At 43.3% G+C, this 15,825-nt stretch overlaps 1 protein-coding gene across 1 annotated transcript in view; it reads left to right on the plus strand.

Annotated features, from left to right (window-relative positions):
* The window catches only part of ATRNL1 (attractin like 1), a 2,439,979-nt gene that overhangs the window by 1,695,135 nt on the left and 729,019 nt on the right, over nucleotides 1–15,825 (plus strand). Inside the window, exon 26 of the mRNA XM_078643887.1 lies at nucleotides 6,949–7,027. Within this exon, the coding sequence (XP_078500013.1) occupies nucleotides 6,949–7,027 (79 nt within the window). The remainder of the gene's footprint in view (nucleotides 1–6,948; nucleotides 7,028–15,825) is intronic.

A 15,825-nucleotide genomic window follows, 5' to 3' on the forward strand; every position in this document is an offset into this window, starting at 1 on the left:
TCTACGCCACTCTGTTCTACTCTGCAGCACAATACTCTATGCTACTGCTCTCTGCACCACTCTGCCACTGCACTCTCCGCTGCAGCCTATGCCACTACACTCTACTCTGCACCACTCTACGCCACTCTACACCAATGTACTCTATGCCACTACGCTGCATCTATCCACACCACTCTAATCTATTCTGCACCACTGCACACCATGTCACTGCATGCTACACTACTCTATGCCACTGCACTCTATCCTGTAAACACCACTGTACCCTGCACCACTATGCACCACTTCACTCAGTCAGTGAGTCAAAATACTTTATTCGGTTTATATTAAAACCATAAAAGCATGCTACAACATTTCATATCCAAAAATTATGAAACCCTAAATTAGATTAAAAGTATGTTCACAAAATACAAAATTTTAAATACGCAATACACATAATCCATTAATTTTGGGTAAATTACACAGGACCACATGGCACTAAGGCATACAAACATTCAGTCAATTCAGATTGGTGCATTAGAACAGGTTATGTGTAACTTGTTTTTCCTCTTAATTCTAACGGCCGCCGTAAGGAAACTTGCAACATTAAAAGTTTCCCACACATTTGGTAATAGCTGCAAATAAAGAAGAGCTGGCTTAACTTGTAAAAAACCCTTTGTTAGCCAAAATTGGGAGGATAAAGCGCTTCCGGACTTCGATAAGGTGCTCACAAAAGAATATAAAATGCGTTGTGTCCTGTACAGAGAAATCATCACATGAACATACCCCCAAGTCTTCCACCCTCTTCCAACCAGGTGACTCTACAAGGATGAAATGAAATTGGTTCAGTCTGAATCTGGTCAGTAAAAATCGATGATTGGGGTTTGTGACAATAACCAGATATGGTTCAATAGTTAACGTGGTCCTCCGCAATTGATGATCCCTTACCGTCGGCTTTGCCAGCTCCCTTTCTTCTCTATCCATTGCAGCCATTAATAAATATGAGTCCTTGACCCACTTGACATCCCCCTTCATCAATTTATCAGGTGAATTATATATCTCAGGACGGCCCAATTTCACGGACAAGTTACAAACATATCTGAGCCAGGGGATACGATGTCCATAGTCAAGAGCTAGACAATCTTTTAAGATTTCCCGATTTAGCTCTAATTCCGGGTTCAACCAGGTCAGGATCCATTTTAAGACAGGTGCCATGGCTATTGAATCCTCCACAAAGCCAGCTCCACACTCCTGGTGAACAATATAGCTAGCTGTTGATTGTGGGACCGATAAAATATTTCTAAAAAACGTATCCTCCACTACCTGAATAGCCTTCACATTCCTAATTCCCCAAAGGTCAGCACCATACATAGCAAGTGAGACGCATTTAGCTCCGTATATTTTCAGAAGGGCTTGCATTGGTCTGGCCCCCAATTTACATGCAAAGCCCAGGACAGCAGTTGTCAATCTGGCCAAAACATTTCTTTTAGCTTGAATTTGTGGTGTCCAAGAGCCTTGATCGTCGAATATAATTCCCTAGTACGGAAAGGTAGTTACCCCAGACAATACATTCCCCTCACAAAAGAAACTTTTCACCCTTTTGGTTTTACAACCAATTGTCCTTGTATGGCACTTGGAGAAGTTCACGCTGAGGTCTAAGGATTTCGTGAAGGCCGCAAAGGAATTTAAAAGTAATTGTAGCCCCACCGCAGTCCGTGCTAAAAGAGCTGCATCGTCCGCATAGAGGAGTGCCGGAATCAGGCGTTTTCCCGCACGCGGGACGTCTTTACAAGCTTCACATAAAACAGGATCCAAATTATTAATATAAAGAAGAGTGAAAAGTAGGGGGGCCAGAATGCACCCCTGCCTGACACCATTGGCAATAAGTATTCCTCCAGTACAATTGCCCTTATGGTCATACCTCACGGTGGCTGATAAGACCCTATGCAGATCTGCAAGGAAATAAACAATATTTTTGTTGACTCCTAATTTCTGGAGCATAACCCATAATTTGGACCTATTCACTCGGTCAAAGGCCGAGGAAAGGTCCATGAATGCCAGAAAGAGTGCACCTTTCTTAGCAACCGTGTATTTCCCGATCAGTAGATGTAAGTTGAAGCATTGATCTGACGTGCCCCTACCCTTTCTAAAACCATATTGCAGGTCTGAAAGTGTTTTCCTTTCCACAAGCCATCCCGTGAGTTGACTCAGCACCACCCTTCCAAGTACCTTAACTGCTGCATCAATGAGGGAGATCGGGCGATAACAACAAAGATCCCCTCTACTGCCACCACTTCACTCTACTCTGAAACAATCTACTCTACACCACTGCATTCAATGCCTCTGTACTCTACTCTACACCACAGCACTCTACTCTGTACCACTCTACTATACACAACTGCACTCTACAGCACTCTTCTGCACATCACTGCACTCTATGTCAATGCACTCTACACTGCTTTACTCAAAACCACTTCAATCTATGCCACTGCACTCTAAGCCAATCTACTCTGCACCCCTGTACTTTAACCCACTTCACTCTAGGCATCTCTACTTCACTCTTCGACACTACGCTCTACACTTTGATGCTCTACTCCATTAAACTCTACTGGCACTCCATTCTACCCCACTCTACTCCTCCACTCTAGCTACTTTACAACACTACTCCGTCCTACAATGCTGTACACAACTCCCTCTATGCCACTCCATGGCACATTTATCCACTCTATTCAACAACACTACTCCACTATTCTTCACTACTCAACTCCGCTCTATGCCACTCCACTCTCTTTCCTTCCTATGCCACTCTATGCCACTCCACTCTGCTCTATGCCACTCGACTCACAAAAGGGGGTGGTGATGGACGGAGCATCTGAATCAATCAAACACTCACACCCAGTCAAAAGATCTGGGTTTAATCCATCACCGTTCTTTAGCCCACTCTGCCACCCCAGTTCAGACATGGCTATATGCAAATCAGTCTGACCCTGTGCCTCATGGGAACAGTCCAGCCCGAACTGCCAAGCCATGTCTTCCCTGGACCGGAAACAAGCTTCCGAGGACCGGTTTCTGGCATTCCAGCCATCTTCAGCCCGGCTTGCTTGAATCCAGTAGCAAAGTGAGCAAGGGACTCACGTCTGAGCATACCCTGCCACACATATGGCGGCCAAAAGAGGTACAAAAGGGGGTGGTGATGGACGGAGCATCTGAATCGATCAAACACTCACACCCAGTCAAAAGATCTGGGTTTAATCCATCACCGTTCTTTAGCCCACTCTGCCACCCCAGTTCAGACATGGCTATATGCAAATCAGTCTGACCCTGTGCCTCATGGGAACAGTCCAGCCCGAACTGCCAAGCCATGTCTTCCCTGGACCGGAAACAAGCTTCCGAGGACCGGTTTCTGGCATTCCAGCCGTCTTCAGCCCGGCTTGCTTGAATCCAGTGGCAAAGTGAGCAAGGGACTCACGTCTGAGCATACCCTGCCACACTTATGGCGGCCAAAAGAGGAACAAAAGGGGGTGGTGATGGACGGAGCATCTGAATCAATCAAACACTCTCACCCAGTCAAAAGGTCTGGGTTTAATCCATCACCGTTCTTTAGCCCACTCTGCCACCCCAGTTCAGACATGGCTATATGCAAACCAGTCTGACCCTGTGCCTCATGGGAACAGTCCAGCCCGAACTGCCAAGCCATGTCTTCCCTGGACCGGAAACAAGCTTCCGAGGACCAGTTTCTGGCATTCCAGCCGTCTTCAGCCCGGCTTGCTTGAATCCAGTGGCAAAGTGAGCAAGGGACTCACGTCTGAGCATACCCTGCCACACTTATGGCGGCCAAAAGAGGTACAAAAGGGGGTGGTGATGGACGGAGCATCTGAATCAATCAAACACTCACTCCCAGTCAAAAGATCTGGGTTCAATCCATCACCGTTCTTTAGCCCACTCTGCCACCCCAGTTCAGACATGGCTATATGCAAATCAGTCTGACCCTGTGCCTCATGGGAACAGTCCAGCCCGAACTGCCAAGCCATGTCTTCCCTGGACCGGAAACAAGCTTCCGAGGACCGGTTTCTGGCATTCCAGCCGTCTTCAGCCCGGCTTGCTTGAATCCAGTGGCAAAGTGAGCAAGGGACTCACGTCTGAGCATACCCTGCCACACTTATGGCGGCCAAAAGAGGTACAAAAGGGGGTGGTGATGGACAGAGCATCTGAATCAATCAAACAATCACACCCAGTCAAAAGATCTGGGTTTAATCCATCACCGTTCTTTTGCCCACTCTGCCACCCCAGTTCAGACATGGCTATATGCAAATCAGTCTGACCCTGTGCCTCATGGGAACAGTCCAGCTCGAACTGCCAAGCCATGTCTTCCCTGGACCGGAAACAAGCTTCCGAGGACCGGTTTCTGGCATTCCAGCCGTCTTCAGCCCGGCTTGCTTGAATCCAGTGGCAAAGTGAGCAAGGGACTCACGTCTGAGCATACCCTGCCACACTTATGGCGGCGTACAAAAGGGGGTGGTGATGGACGGAGCATCTGAATCAATCAAACACTCACACCCAGTCTAAAGATCTGAGTTTAATCCATCACCGTTCTTTAGCCCACTCTGCCACCCCAGTTCAGACATGGCAATATGCAAAGCAGTCTGGCACTGTGCCTCATGGGAACAGTCCAGCCCGAACTGCAAAGCCATGTCTTCCCTGGACCGGAAACAAGCTTCCGAGGACCGGTTTCTGGCATTCCAGCCGTCTTCAGCCCAGCTTGCTTGAATCCAGTGGCAAAGTGAGCAAGGGACTCACGTCTGAGCATACCCTGCCACACTTATGGCGGCGTACAAAAGGGGGTGGTGATGGACGGAGCATCTGAATCAATCAAACACTCACACCCAGTCTAAAGATCTGAGTTTAATCCATCACCGTTCTTTAGCCCACTCTGCCACCCCAGTTCAGACATGGCAATATGCAAAGCAGTCTGGCACTGTGCCTCATGGGAACAGTCCAGCCCGAACTGCAAAGCCATGTCTTCCCTGGACCGGAAACAAGCTTCCGAGGACCGGTTTCTGGCATTCCAGCCGTCTTCAGCCCAGCTTGCTTGAATCCAGTGGCAAAGTGAGCAAGGGACTCATGTCTGAGCATACCCTGCCACACTTATGGCGGCCAAAAGAGGTACAAAAGGGGGTGGCAGGGTATGCTCAGACGTGAGTCACTTGCTCACTTGGCCACTGGATTCAAGATAGCCTGGCTGATGAGGATTATGAATCCGAAACCGGTCCCAGGATGCTTGTTTCCGGTCCAGGGAAGACATGGCTTGGCAGTTCGGGCTGGACTGTTCCCATGAGGCACAGGGTCAGACTGATTTGCATATAGCCATGTCTGAACTGGGGTGGCCAAGTGAGCTAAAGAATGGTGATGGATTAAACCCAGATAAGTTGACTGGGGTGAGTGTTTGATTTGCCCTAACGCTCCGTCCATCATCCCCTTTTTGTATCGCTTTGTTTGCCCTAAGTGTGGCAGGGTATGCTCAGACGTGAGTCCCTTGCTCACTTGGCCACTGGATTCAAGATAGCCTGGCTGATGAGGATTATGAATCTGAAACCGGTCCCAGGATGCTTGTTTCCGGTCCAGGGAAGAAATGGCTTGGCAGTTCGGGCTGGACTGTTCCCATGAGGCACAGGGTCAGACTGATTTGCATATAGCCATGTCTGAACTTGGTTGGCCGAGTGAGCTAAAGAATGGTGATGGATTAAACCCAGATCAGTTGACTGGGGGTGAGTGTTTGATTTGCTCAAACGCTCCGTCCATCATCCCCTTTTTGTATCGCTTTGTTCGCCCTAAGTGTGGCAGGGTATGCTCAGACGTGAGTCCCTTGCTCACTTGGCCACTGGATTCAAGATAGCCTGGCTGATGAGGATTATGAATCCGAAACCGGTCCCAGGATGCTTGTTTCCGGTCCAGGGAAGACATGGCTTGGCAGTTCGGGCTGGACTGTTTCCATGAGGCACAGGGTCAGACTGATTTGCATATAGCCATGTCTGAAATGGGGTGGCCGAGTGAGCTAAAGAATGGTGATGGATTAAACCCAGATCAGTTGACTGGGGGTGAGTGTTTGATTTGCTCAAACGCTCCGTCCATCACCCCCTTTTTGTATCGCTATGCCACTCGACTCTACAACACTCTATTACACTTTATGCAATTCCACTCTCCTACACTACTCCACTCTACAGGAATCTACTCCTCTCTGCGCCACTCGACTGTACAGCACTTTTACTCCACTCTACACAATATCCTCTACACCACTCCACTCTGCCCTACACCACTCTATGCCATGCCACTCTTTTCCACGCTGACACTCAACTCTATACCACTCTACGCCCTTTCACTCTGACACTCTACTCCCTCCACAACACTCTACATCACTCCACGCCACCTCACTCTCACTTCACACAACTCCATAACACTCCACTTTATGACACTCCAAGCATTGCCACTCTCCTTTACTCTACTAATTTTAGCCATGCTGAACAACAGCCATGCTGGTGTACAGTATGGCTAAAACATATTGGCAAAGCCTATAGCTCTTGCATAGGCAAGACCTATTGGCTTTGCCAATATTTGTTATAAGATGGCTGTGCTGCACCCGTAAAGCATGGAGAAGACGTCAGTGTGTGCTTGTATGTATAGTAGTTTTAAATTGGCTGTGGGGCCTGACTGTGCCCATCTTTCAGTGCAGTAACATTTTATATAAGCTCTCCTGTCGCCTCCTATACTTTTTGGTTGAAAACTTCATATTATGAAGCACATGTTCAACTTCTGATGTAGGGGCTTCCCTTGTGAACACTGGAGGGCGCTAGTCCAGAGTTACCCTTAGCTGGTAATCCTTTTTAGAAGTTCCTTGAAATCTAAATCTGGCCGGCAGCATTGTTTTCTTCCTCATAGCACGCGGGGTGACCTTTTTTGTTGGCTTGTGTTTTCCAGTTGTTTCTTGTCTCTGCTGCTGGTGGCTGCTGTGGTCTGGAAAATCAAGCAGACGTGCTGGGCTTCTCGGCGGAGAGAGGTAAGACATATATTTACTAAGATGTAATATATATTTTTTGCCTATTGCGAGGCACACACCCACTGAATCGAAAATATGATAAAGGCAACAGAGGGGTGAGTTCAAGCCATGCGGGGTCCTCACAACGTCTGTACTTAGGTACATGTAGGATGTTGATTGAAGATAACATTCTTTGTTGAGGTGCTTGGCCAAAAATTGAGAAAGATTTACTGCCACCAAGTTGATTTTTTTTTAATACTCTCAATCTTTTGTCTTGTTCTACCAAAAGGTTTAGCTCAATGGCTTCTAACTGCCACCATTATAATTTTCGCAGCACCCAACCTGCTTGCACAATGAGTGTCTTTACTCACATAATGTTTCTGTTGTGTGTGGAGTATGTGCCAGCTGCTTGGAATCTGTTCTAATATATCATAGGTACGAAGCATAGCACTGTCTAGATCTCTTCGGTGCTGTATACACTACCTCAGTTATCCTTTGGGACCAGTCTCACACTACATAAATACCCTTAATAAAATATAGTAAAACAAACAACCTAAAAGTATAGCTGTGGAAACCATAGACACTGTGTAACTGTTTGAGACTATGTCTATTCCCAACAGAATGTAGAGTGTGTGAACACCGCTCTTATCATGTATATCTTGGGATATGCTTGGGTGTTTGATTGTATCGTTTGTAGCTCATTCCATAATCAACAAAAAAAATTGGAAACTTTGTGTATGCGTTAGACCTTTTATCGGCTGATTGGGATTCCCTCTGAGCAAAATCAAATGGTGGAGCCCGGTGCAAATCAGGCTGCTTCCGAAGTGATTGAGGACAATGCGCCTTGACGCCTTTGGGAAACTGCTGCGCTTTAAAAATATTTTTTCAGTCAATCAATGGAGACATTGTTTTCCTATTTCTTCTCCTGCAGCAGTTCCAGAGCCACAGCACACTGCAGGGACTTGAGTAGTTGGCAGAATGTTCCCTTTATGGGCTTCAGGCTAGAAAGTGGATCATTTTAAGGACTGGCCTGTTCCAAGCATTCCATCGAGGGTGCAAATGCACATTATGAGTAGATCATTGAGACCACAGTCACAGAGAACCATGGGGGAGAGGATGTGGTCTCAAGGCTAGACTTCCGACCTTGGAGCTGGGAAACGAAGGTTCGACTCCACATCCTGTGATACTGGGAAAATCACTTAATCTCCTCGTGCCTACCAAAAAAAATAATTAAAAAAAATAATAAATGAATGTGTTCTTGTGTAACATAACTGGTGCTCATGTAAAGCGCTCCAATACCTTCAGGTCGAGTTTGCGCTATATAAATTAGCAGAAAACAAAAAACCTGAAATGAGTGACTATCTGAAGGAATATTGTAGCAACATACCAATAAACTGAATTCCAATCCTGTTTTGTACCAACAACACCGTTGTAGAACTTCTAACAACAAAAATTCCTTGGTCGATCCAGAAGGATCCTTTCGAATTGACTGGATGCCTCACCAAAGATAAAACATAAATAAAGCCTTACTCACTCTTAAGACCAACAAAGCTCCTGACCCCTGCATACTTTCCCAGGAATGCTTTAGGCAATTTATCATTCCAAGATAGTTCTCCTATTCTTGGGTTTGGTAGCCTTTGTAAATGAAACAACTTTCCCAGAGTGGCTGCTGAAAATGGATTCTTATCATGCTGTTTTAAAAAGAGAAATTCTGTGACCCAAACTTTTTTTCAGAGGAATGCACCTCATCAAAATGAATTAACAGATAATTTAAACATCACTAAGCGTAGGTCTAGGCAGAAACATATGAATCTTAAACCCCATACAGCGGGCACAAGGCATGCTCAGAAGTGCCCTGTCCAGAGTGAACAAATTTGTCAACCTATCCCCATGTAATGCTTAAATATTCCTCAAGAAATAAATGCTCCTCCCAGCCACCGCCTTGAATTTCCACATTCCTCTACTTGTTGCACAGCTTAAGGTTTGAAATTAGCCAATACTAAGACGAAATATTCAGGGCCAAGGAAACCTACACTCTGACCCCACAGCACAAATGAGAATCACCATTAAAGGGCAGCTGCAACTGTTGGATGTAACTTTTGACACCTCCCTACTTTCCGTGCTGTTGGCCAATGACACATATCAAGAAATGGAAGAATTTTACCAAAGGTAGACAAAATAAATGTCCCATTAGCACTATGTAAAGATAAATTAAATTGGTCATAACACCCTGTAGGCCCAACCCAATGCCAACAATAATGAATACATAAAATGTCTACCCCTATCAAATTCATGCTGATCATCTCCCTTCATTAAAAAAAATTATCACACAGGCACAACTCCCCGGGGTCTACATATCAGAAAGGTTAAAGCCTTCAAAATCTTTGACGTAACCATGTTAGACACCCATTGCTATCTGCAATAATGTTGCCATCGAAGGGATCGTTGTTTTCAGGCTAAATCCTTATATTTGAGAGAAAGAAGGGGAGTACTTTTTATGAAAATGTAACTCAAATGTAGCCAAATGTCGGTATAGCCATTTGCTAGGGCACTGAATTCTGGGGAATGATATACGATACGTCATTAGTAGTAACAGTTTTTCTGAAAAATTAAGCTGTGCATGAACCGGGAGTGGGAAGATGGCCGCTGGGATGCCTCCCAGTTCACCCAGCCAAATATGTTTAAGCCCTTACTGTATGTCGCCAGGAAGAGGTTTATCATGACAAACCAGGGGCCTTGTTGCTAATTCCTCAAAAGGACGGGTTCAGAACTAACAATGCATGTGTTGGATGAATAAATACAGTTGTATTCCCTTCCAAAAACTAAGTGGCTAGGTGATACTGTTTGTAAATCATTTATGACTTCTATTTTTGTAATAAACATTATAGTGTCTAATGCATTGAATGTTTTGAAATGGCATTAAATCATCTTTATAATCATTGACGTTAGATCCACAATGCACTGTGTCTAAAATGATCACTTGGTAATTAATACAAACTGCTCCTGAGTTTTTTTGTCTGTATGGATGTGTGCAGAAATACTGGATTGGATCATGAAAACACGTTTTTTAATGTTTGCCAGGATGATTTAAAACAAGGCTTTTATCAAGATGGAGATTGAATAAATGTTTATTAAAGCTAATCTATTATTTCAATTAAAGAAATGGTTGATCACATCAGATGTACGAATGAAAATCTACTCACACAATTGGTTGTATGAAAAATGTTGTTCCTGAATTCATCAATCTATCTTGGTTTGTAATTGTGTTGTGGTCTATAATAGAGAGTCAAGAGAGTATCTGTTCCTCGTAAGATGGTTTTGGTCTTGAGGGGAACCTGGTTGGTGTTTGAAATCTCAGGGTTACTGTGAAATTTTTCTAACAACAAAGCAGTATTAAATGTGCGTAGAGCAAATGCTATGGGTGTTTTCAACCTTCGCACAGACATTGTCTTGAAGGGCGTCATACAGTATTACTTGTCAAGCACACTATTGCCGCATTAATATTACAACAGTAATACCCTGTGGTTTGCAATATATAACTGCTGATTAGGTAAATATCAGCATTTCACAACATTTGAGATTTTAGCTGTTTGTTCTAAAAGAAATCCTGGCTGGACTTACGCCACAGCATTCACATTTCACCGTATTTGAGTCAAACATGACTATTGTTGCCCTGTTTCTATTTGTACAAATAGTATTTTATAACAGTGAGCATCACTCTTTTTTTCTTGAATGTGCGTCAGTAAGTGTAAGAAGCACACAACTCAACTAATCATACCGGAGTGCTATACTACAGAATCAATAGTCACATTGATCATGTTTGTGTGTATCTGCATATGTAGGGAAGTAAGTGTGTACCTATGGGCTTATACAATGTTATACATTTAATTTGATCAACAAAAGGTAATTTGGAAAAAGAAATGTCTTGGGGGAATTTTAACTTTTGAAAACACCATTTTTGGTTTACAAAATTGATCATTGGGACATATTTCTGTTTTTAAAACGTAATTTTGGGGATCAGTGCTCTCAGTGATTCAAAAACAGAGTTTGGATAATGTCAATTTTTTTAAATAAATTGGTCAGATTGCAAAGCATCTTTCTGATGGATACTTCTAACTGCAGATTCCTTACCTTTAGAGCAATCCCTAATCAGCTCCATTCAGATCCAGGTGTTTTTCACAGCAGGTTACCATGCCCTCGTAGGTGGCTTTGTGCCGCTCCGCATTGACTTTGATGCCTCCCCTGTGCACTGATGTCAATTCCTTTCTTGCCACACCTTCAGATGCGCATCTGGTGCTCCACTCTTCTTTCTTCATTATTTGTCAAACTTATGCTAAAACAATTTTTTCTCATAAACTTAAACCCAGTGTGCAAGGGAACTATGTCCCCTCCGAAGGCTACAGGGTTTAAGCAATGCAAGGGGTGTCAAAAACAAATGTCTGTTACAGGCCCCCATGAGATATGCACCCTTGTGAATCAGATGGCATGTGGCGGAACTCAAATGGTGACTTCATTCTAAGTTGGTTAAAGGAATCTAGCATTAATGAGGAAAACCGAGGCTGGATCTTTTCATCACCGCCAAGAGCACACAGTGTCAAAACCTTTGTGTGCTGGAATTCCCAAGAAGGCTTTCGCTAGGGTGATGTATTCAGAATAGACCGGAGCACTGGACCCTCGATCTCTCTTGCTCGAATTCTGAAAGCCCTAGTCATTCTAATGGCCCTGAATTGGGCCAGAAGAGTGTAGTACCCACTGTTCTGCTTTGGGGGGATCTTCTGTCTCAGCAGCAGGCCAGGTTCTGCACCTGAGCTTTTGCAATTTCCACCTCCATGCATGGAGAGTGAGTGATGGCAGTTGACTGTTTGAACTCCCGCTTGGGGCCTTGGATGTTATCATTGCTGCATAATGTCCCTCTGTAAAATCCATTTATGCAGGGTGATGAGATATGTATGTGGCCTTGTGTGGAGCCTGCAACAAGGACCCATTGCTGGCTAAACACTCTGACATGTTATTGTTTGCTTTGGCTTTGTTCCAGCAAGGACTTGCAGTTGGCACCATTAAAGGTTGTCTGTTGGCCCTTTTGGCATTTTTGAGTTTTCTGGTCCAGCGTCCTTGTTTAAATTACCTGTTGTGATGAGGTTTGTGGAACGTTTGACACATCCATTCCCTCCCACAACTTTTGTGCATCCACAGTGGGATATTAATTTGGTCCTGATATTCCTCCTGTGCACCCCCTTTGAACTAATGCACAGCTGGTCACTGTGTCTTCTCCATATCAAAATGGTCTTCCTCACTGTGATCACTTCAGCTCATCATGTGAGTGAGCTTCAGACACTCTCGGTACAGCTGACCTGTACCACTTTTCTCCTGTTGAGGACCAGCAACAGTAATATGTATATAAACGCTTGTCACTTCTCAAGGATGTATTGGTAAAACTGTTTCAAAGAAAATTTTAAAAACTGTTCGGTGTGCAGTGGCTTATATCTTTCACAACCAGTCTGAAGGGTGAATGTAGGCTCTGTTGATCATCAAACATAACATATATCTAGATTAAAGGAAATAATTTTTATTTGGATTCAATTTTCATGAAGAATATTTTTTTCTAAATTGCTAAATATTGATTGAAAAATGGCAAGGTAATCGTGAACTATACTCTTTGGGTGTCTGATGTCTGCAATACCATTATTAATTTTTTTCTAAGAATGTGTAAACAAAATGGGTAGTTAATTAGACCTATTTACTGTATTAAAGAAATTTGTATGTAGAAGTGAAGATTTTTGCCTGTTCTCTTTCCTTTGTCCAGCCATCAAAAATATCCCTAATTGTACACAGAAATACCTTTTGCCGGTATCTAGAGTAAGTTTTCGCTGTGAGGGTTTACCTTATTTAAAAAGTCATGTTAGATGCCTCAGGAGATTGGTTTGAGGAGAAAATGTCTCTCTTTGGTTGAGAAAATGTAAAATGCTGAGAAGTTTTGTACTTGCCCAAAGCTCCTGTGTGCAAAACTTATAGGAAATTTAGCGTTAAGAGAAATGGCAAAAATGTCGTGCATTTCTGGAATTTTGTAAATAATGCAATATTACTCAAGATAACAAGAATTTTGCCTAGGAAAAGTTCCATTAACCTTTCAAAACAAAGCAATAATATGCCTGGACACTATATTTGATGCTTTTGTTAAATTAATTGTGGTTAATGTAGAAGGTAGGTAGGAAGCCAAACAGAGGCTACGACTCATATAGGCTCAAATCCATATCTCATGGGAATTATGTAATTTCCATCAATTATGGGAAATAGTTTATTGGTATGACATAATTGCCACGTGAATTATTTGCTTTAAAGCACTCATTTATGCTGTTTATGAAATAAAAGTGGACAAATATGTGTGTATGTTTCCACATGCACACAAAAAAGCTTTGAGCAGGAGCCTTAAAAGACTGTCAGTTTTTAAAAACACACCACATGAAATGTAATTTCTGGAAGAAATACATTATGGAAATAGACTATCCGTAAATATAATCTTTCAATAGTGCTTTTAGGATTGGCTGTACTGAATGTCTTGGCTATAGCATGCCCTTTCTGATTTCATAAGCAGACACATATGGAAAGGAATGCAATCGCCCTCTGTTTGTGTAAAACCGTGCTTTTAGCATGCTGTGTGTTCCATTGTTTGCCACTCTTTTTTTAAGTGATTGTGGTGGCCTGGTCAGATTTTGAATGGCACAACTCATTTTGTTTTTGTCGAGAAGGCAATTTGTTTTCCCTCTTGCATCCTTTATCGTTGATAGTTTGAGGTCAGATGATGTGAGAAGATATATTTTTGGAAGAAAGCAAAAGCCCCTTTTCTGATGGCTTCCAATATTGGTCAGTCATAAGGAGACTGCAATTGGTGCAATTTCCATGTTCCAAATAGAGAAGTGGTTGACCTATTGTTGATTATGTTCAGGATGATTGATAAAGAGCTTGACCAGATGAAATTGTAAGGGGAACTCAGTTGGTGAAAAATAGCTATGTTTTTTTATATTATTGTGCCGTTTTGAAGCACTGCAAATTACTGCTGTTACTACCATTCAGTTTAATGGTACATAAATACACCTCCCCCAGAAAACTAGGCCTGAGTCAGCCTCGCCGAGATTTCTTCCAATCATCACGTGGAAGCTACACGCGTCTCCCTGAAGGGTCAATAAGGGCCATATTTAGGTAATCTCTATTTACCGATATTTAAATACCGAATTTTACCGATTCGGTATTCAAGAATCTGTAAATAGTATGAAGGTAAAAATTCGGTAAATTTTACCGATTCGGTAATATTTGGTATGATTCGGTAATTCCCATTCATTCCAGGAAAGAATGGGAAGCCATTCACTATTACCGATTCGGTAAATACCGAATCGGTAATAGGGGGAACATATTCAATGGTGGCAGGGTGTCACATTGACACCCTGTTGCACCCCTGAATCGTGCATGTGTGCACGTGTGGGGCACATATATGCCCTAAGGGCATGTATGTCTGCCACATGGCACTGAGAAAAAAGCAAAACATTTATTTTTCAAAGGTATTCGGTATTTACCACCAACTTATAGTTGGTGGTAAATAACGAATCCTTAAGGCTAAAATGCACTCACTTGAGTGCTATCTACATAGGCTTTAAGGAATCGGTATTTTAGCGATTCCTTAAAATAACGAATCGGTAAATTACCGATTCCTTATTTGCAGCCTCCTACATCTCAAATCCCTAAATACCGGTCGGTAACAGTGAAATTTACCAAATTTCACCGTTACTGACCGGTATTACCCCACCTAAATATGGCCCTAAATGTATGGAAAGGCAAGTGGTGTAAAATAAACTTCAGGTGGGCTGGGGGATCCAAGAAGAGAACAATAAGTAAACCTGACTCTCACAAACCTTGGATCACAGTATTTTTTAGGACTGTATTCAGCTGGGAGAGGGTTTTAGTAGCTAGAGGAGGGTTCCAGAGGAGGGAAGGAATCCATGAGTAGGATACCTGGAGGAAGTAACCATGAGAGAGAAACACACTGCCTCAGTTACCAGAAAGCTGACACTCGTGTTTGGTGGTCTCAGGCTCTTTAAATAAGGAGTACAGGAGTTTGAAGAATAGAAGATGCAGCAAGTGACATACAGGAGTTACCACAGCCATTTTGGCTTGGGAAAAAAAACTATTGAGATAGGCATGCATAGATGGCCATGTTAGTTTGGGAAGAACAAAACCCTTGCACTTCCTGTCACATGACACAGAGCAAGACGGACAAATCTAAGAAAAGCCTGGAAAAGGCTACAAACAACATTATCATGGAGTGCTGTCATGTTGGATCCAAGGAAAGGCCTGTCTAGGGTGGTTATAGATCATACTGATAGAAGTGACATTCCTTGGATGAAACAACAGCAAGGAACAACAAGCATTGAAAATGCAATAGGTCTCCCTTTGATAAAGTTAAAGCCATTTGCTTTGCTAATGGTATTGTATAGCAAAGCAAATGGCTTTAACTTTATAAAAGGCGAGACCTATTGCATTTTTAATGCTTGTTTGAGCCTCCTAAGCCCCTGCTGCTTCGAAGTTCGGCCTCTGACTGTCCCCAGCTCCCAGTGCCAGCAGGCATCCTGCTCGTCCCGTGCGCCTGAGCGCAATGCTGCAGCTGCCTGGTTACTAGCCTTTTATACCAAGGACACATCACAATGGCGGTATTTCAAGTGTCCTCATGCATCATTCCTATGGGTGTTCCAGTTTAACAAGGGGAGCAGGCAAGGCACGGGTTTAATACATTTTCTGGAGAAATTGCAACTAATTTAGTCACAAAAATG

This window comes from Lissotriton helveticus, chromosome 5_1, assembly GCF_964261635.1.
Source record: "Lissotriton helveticus chromosome 5_1, aLisHel1.1, whole genome shotgun sequence".
Taxonomy (NCBI): domain Eukaryota; kingdom Metazoa; phylum Chordata; class Amphibia; order Caudata; family Salamandridae; genus Lissotriton; species Lissotriton helveticus.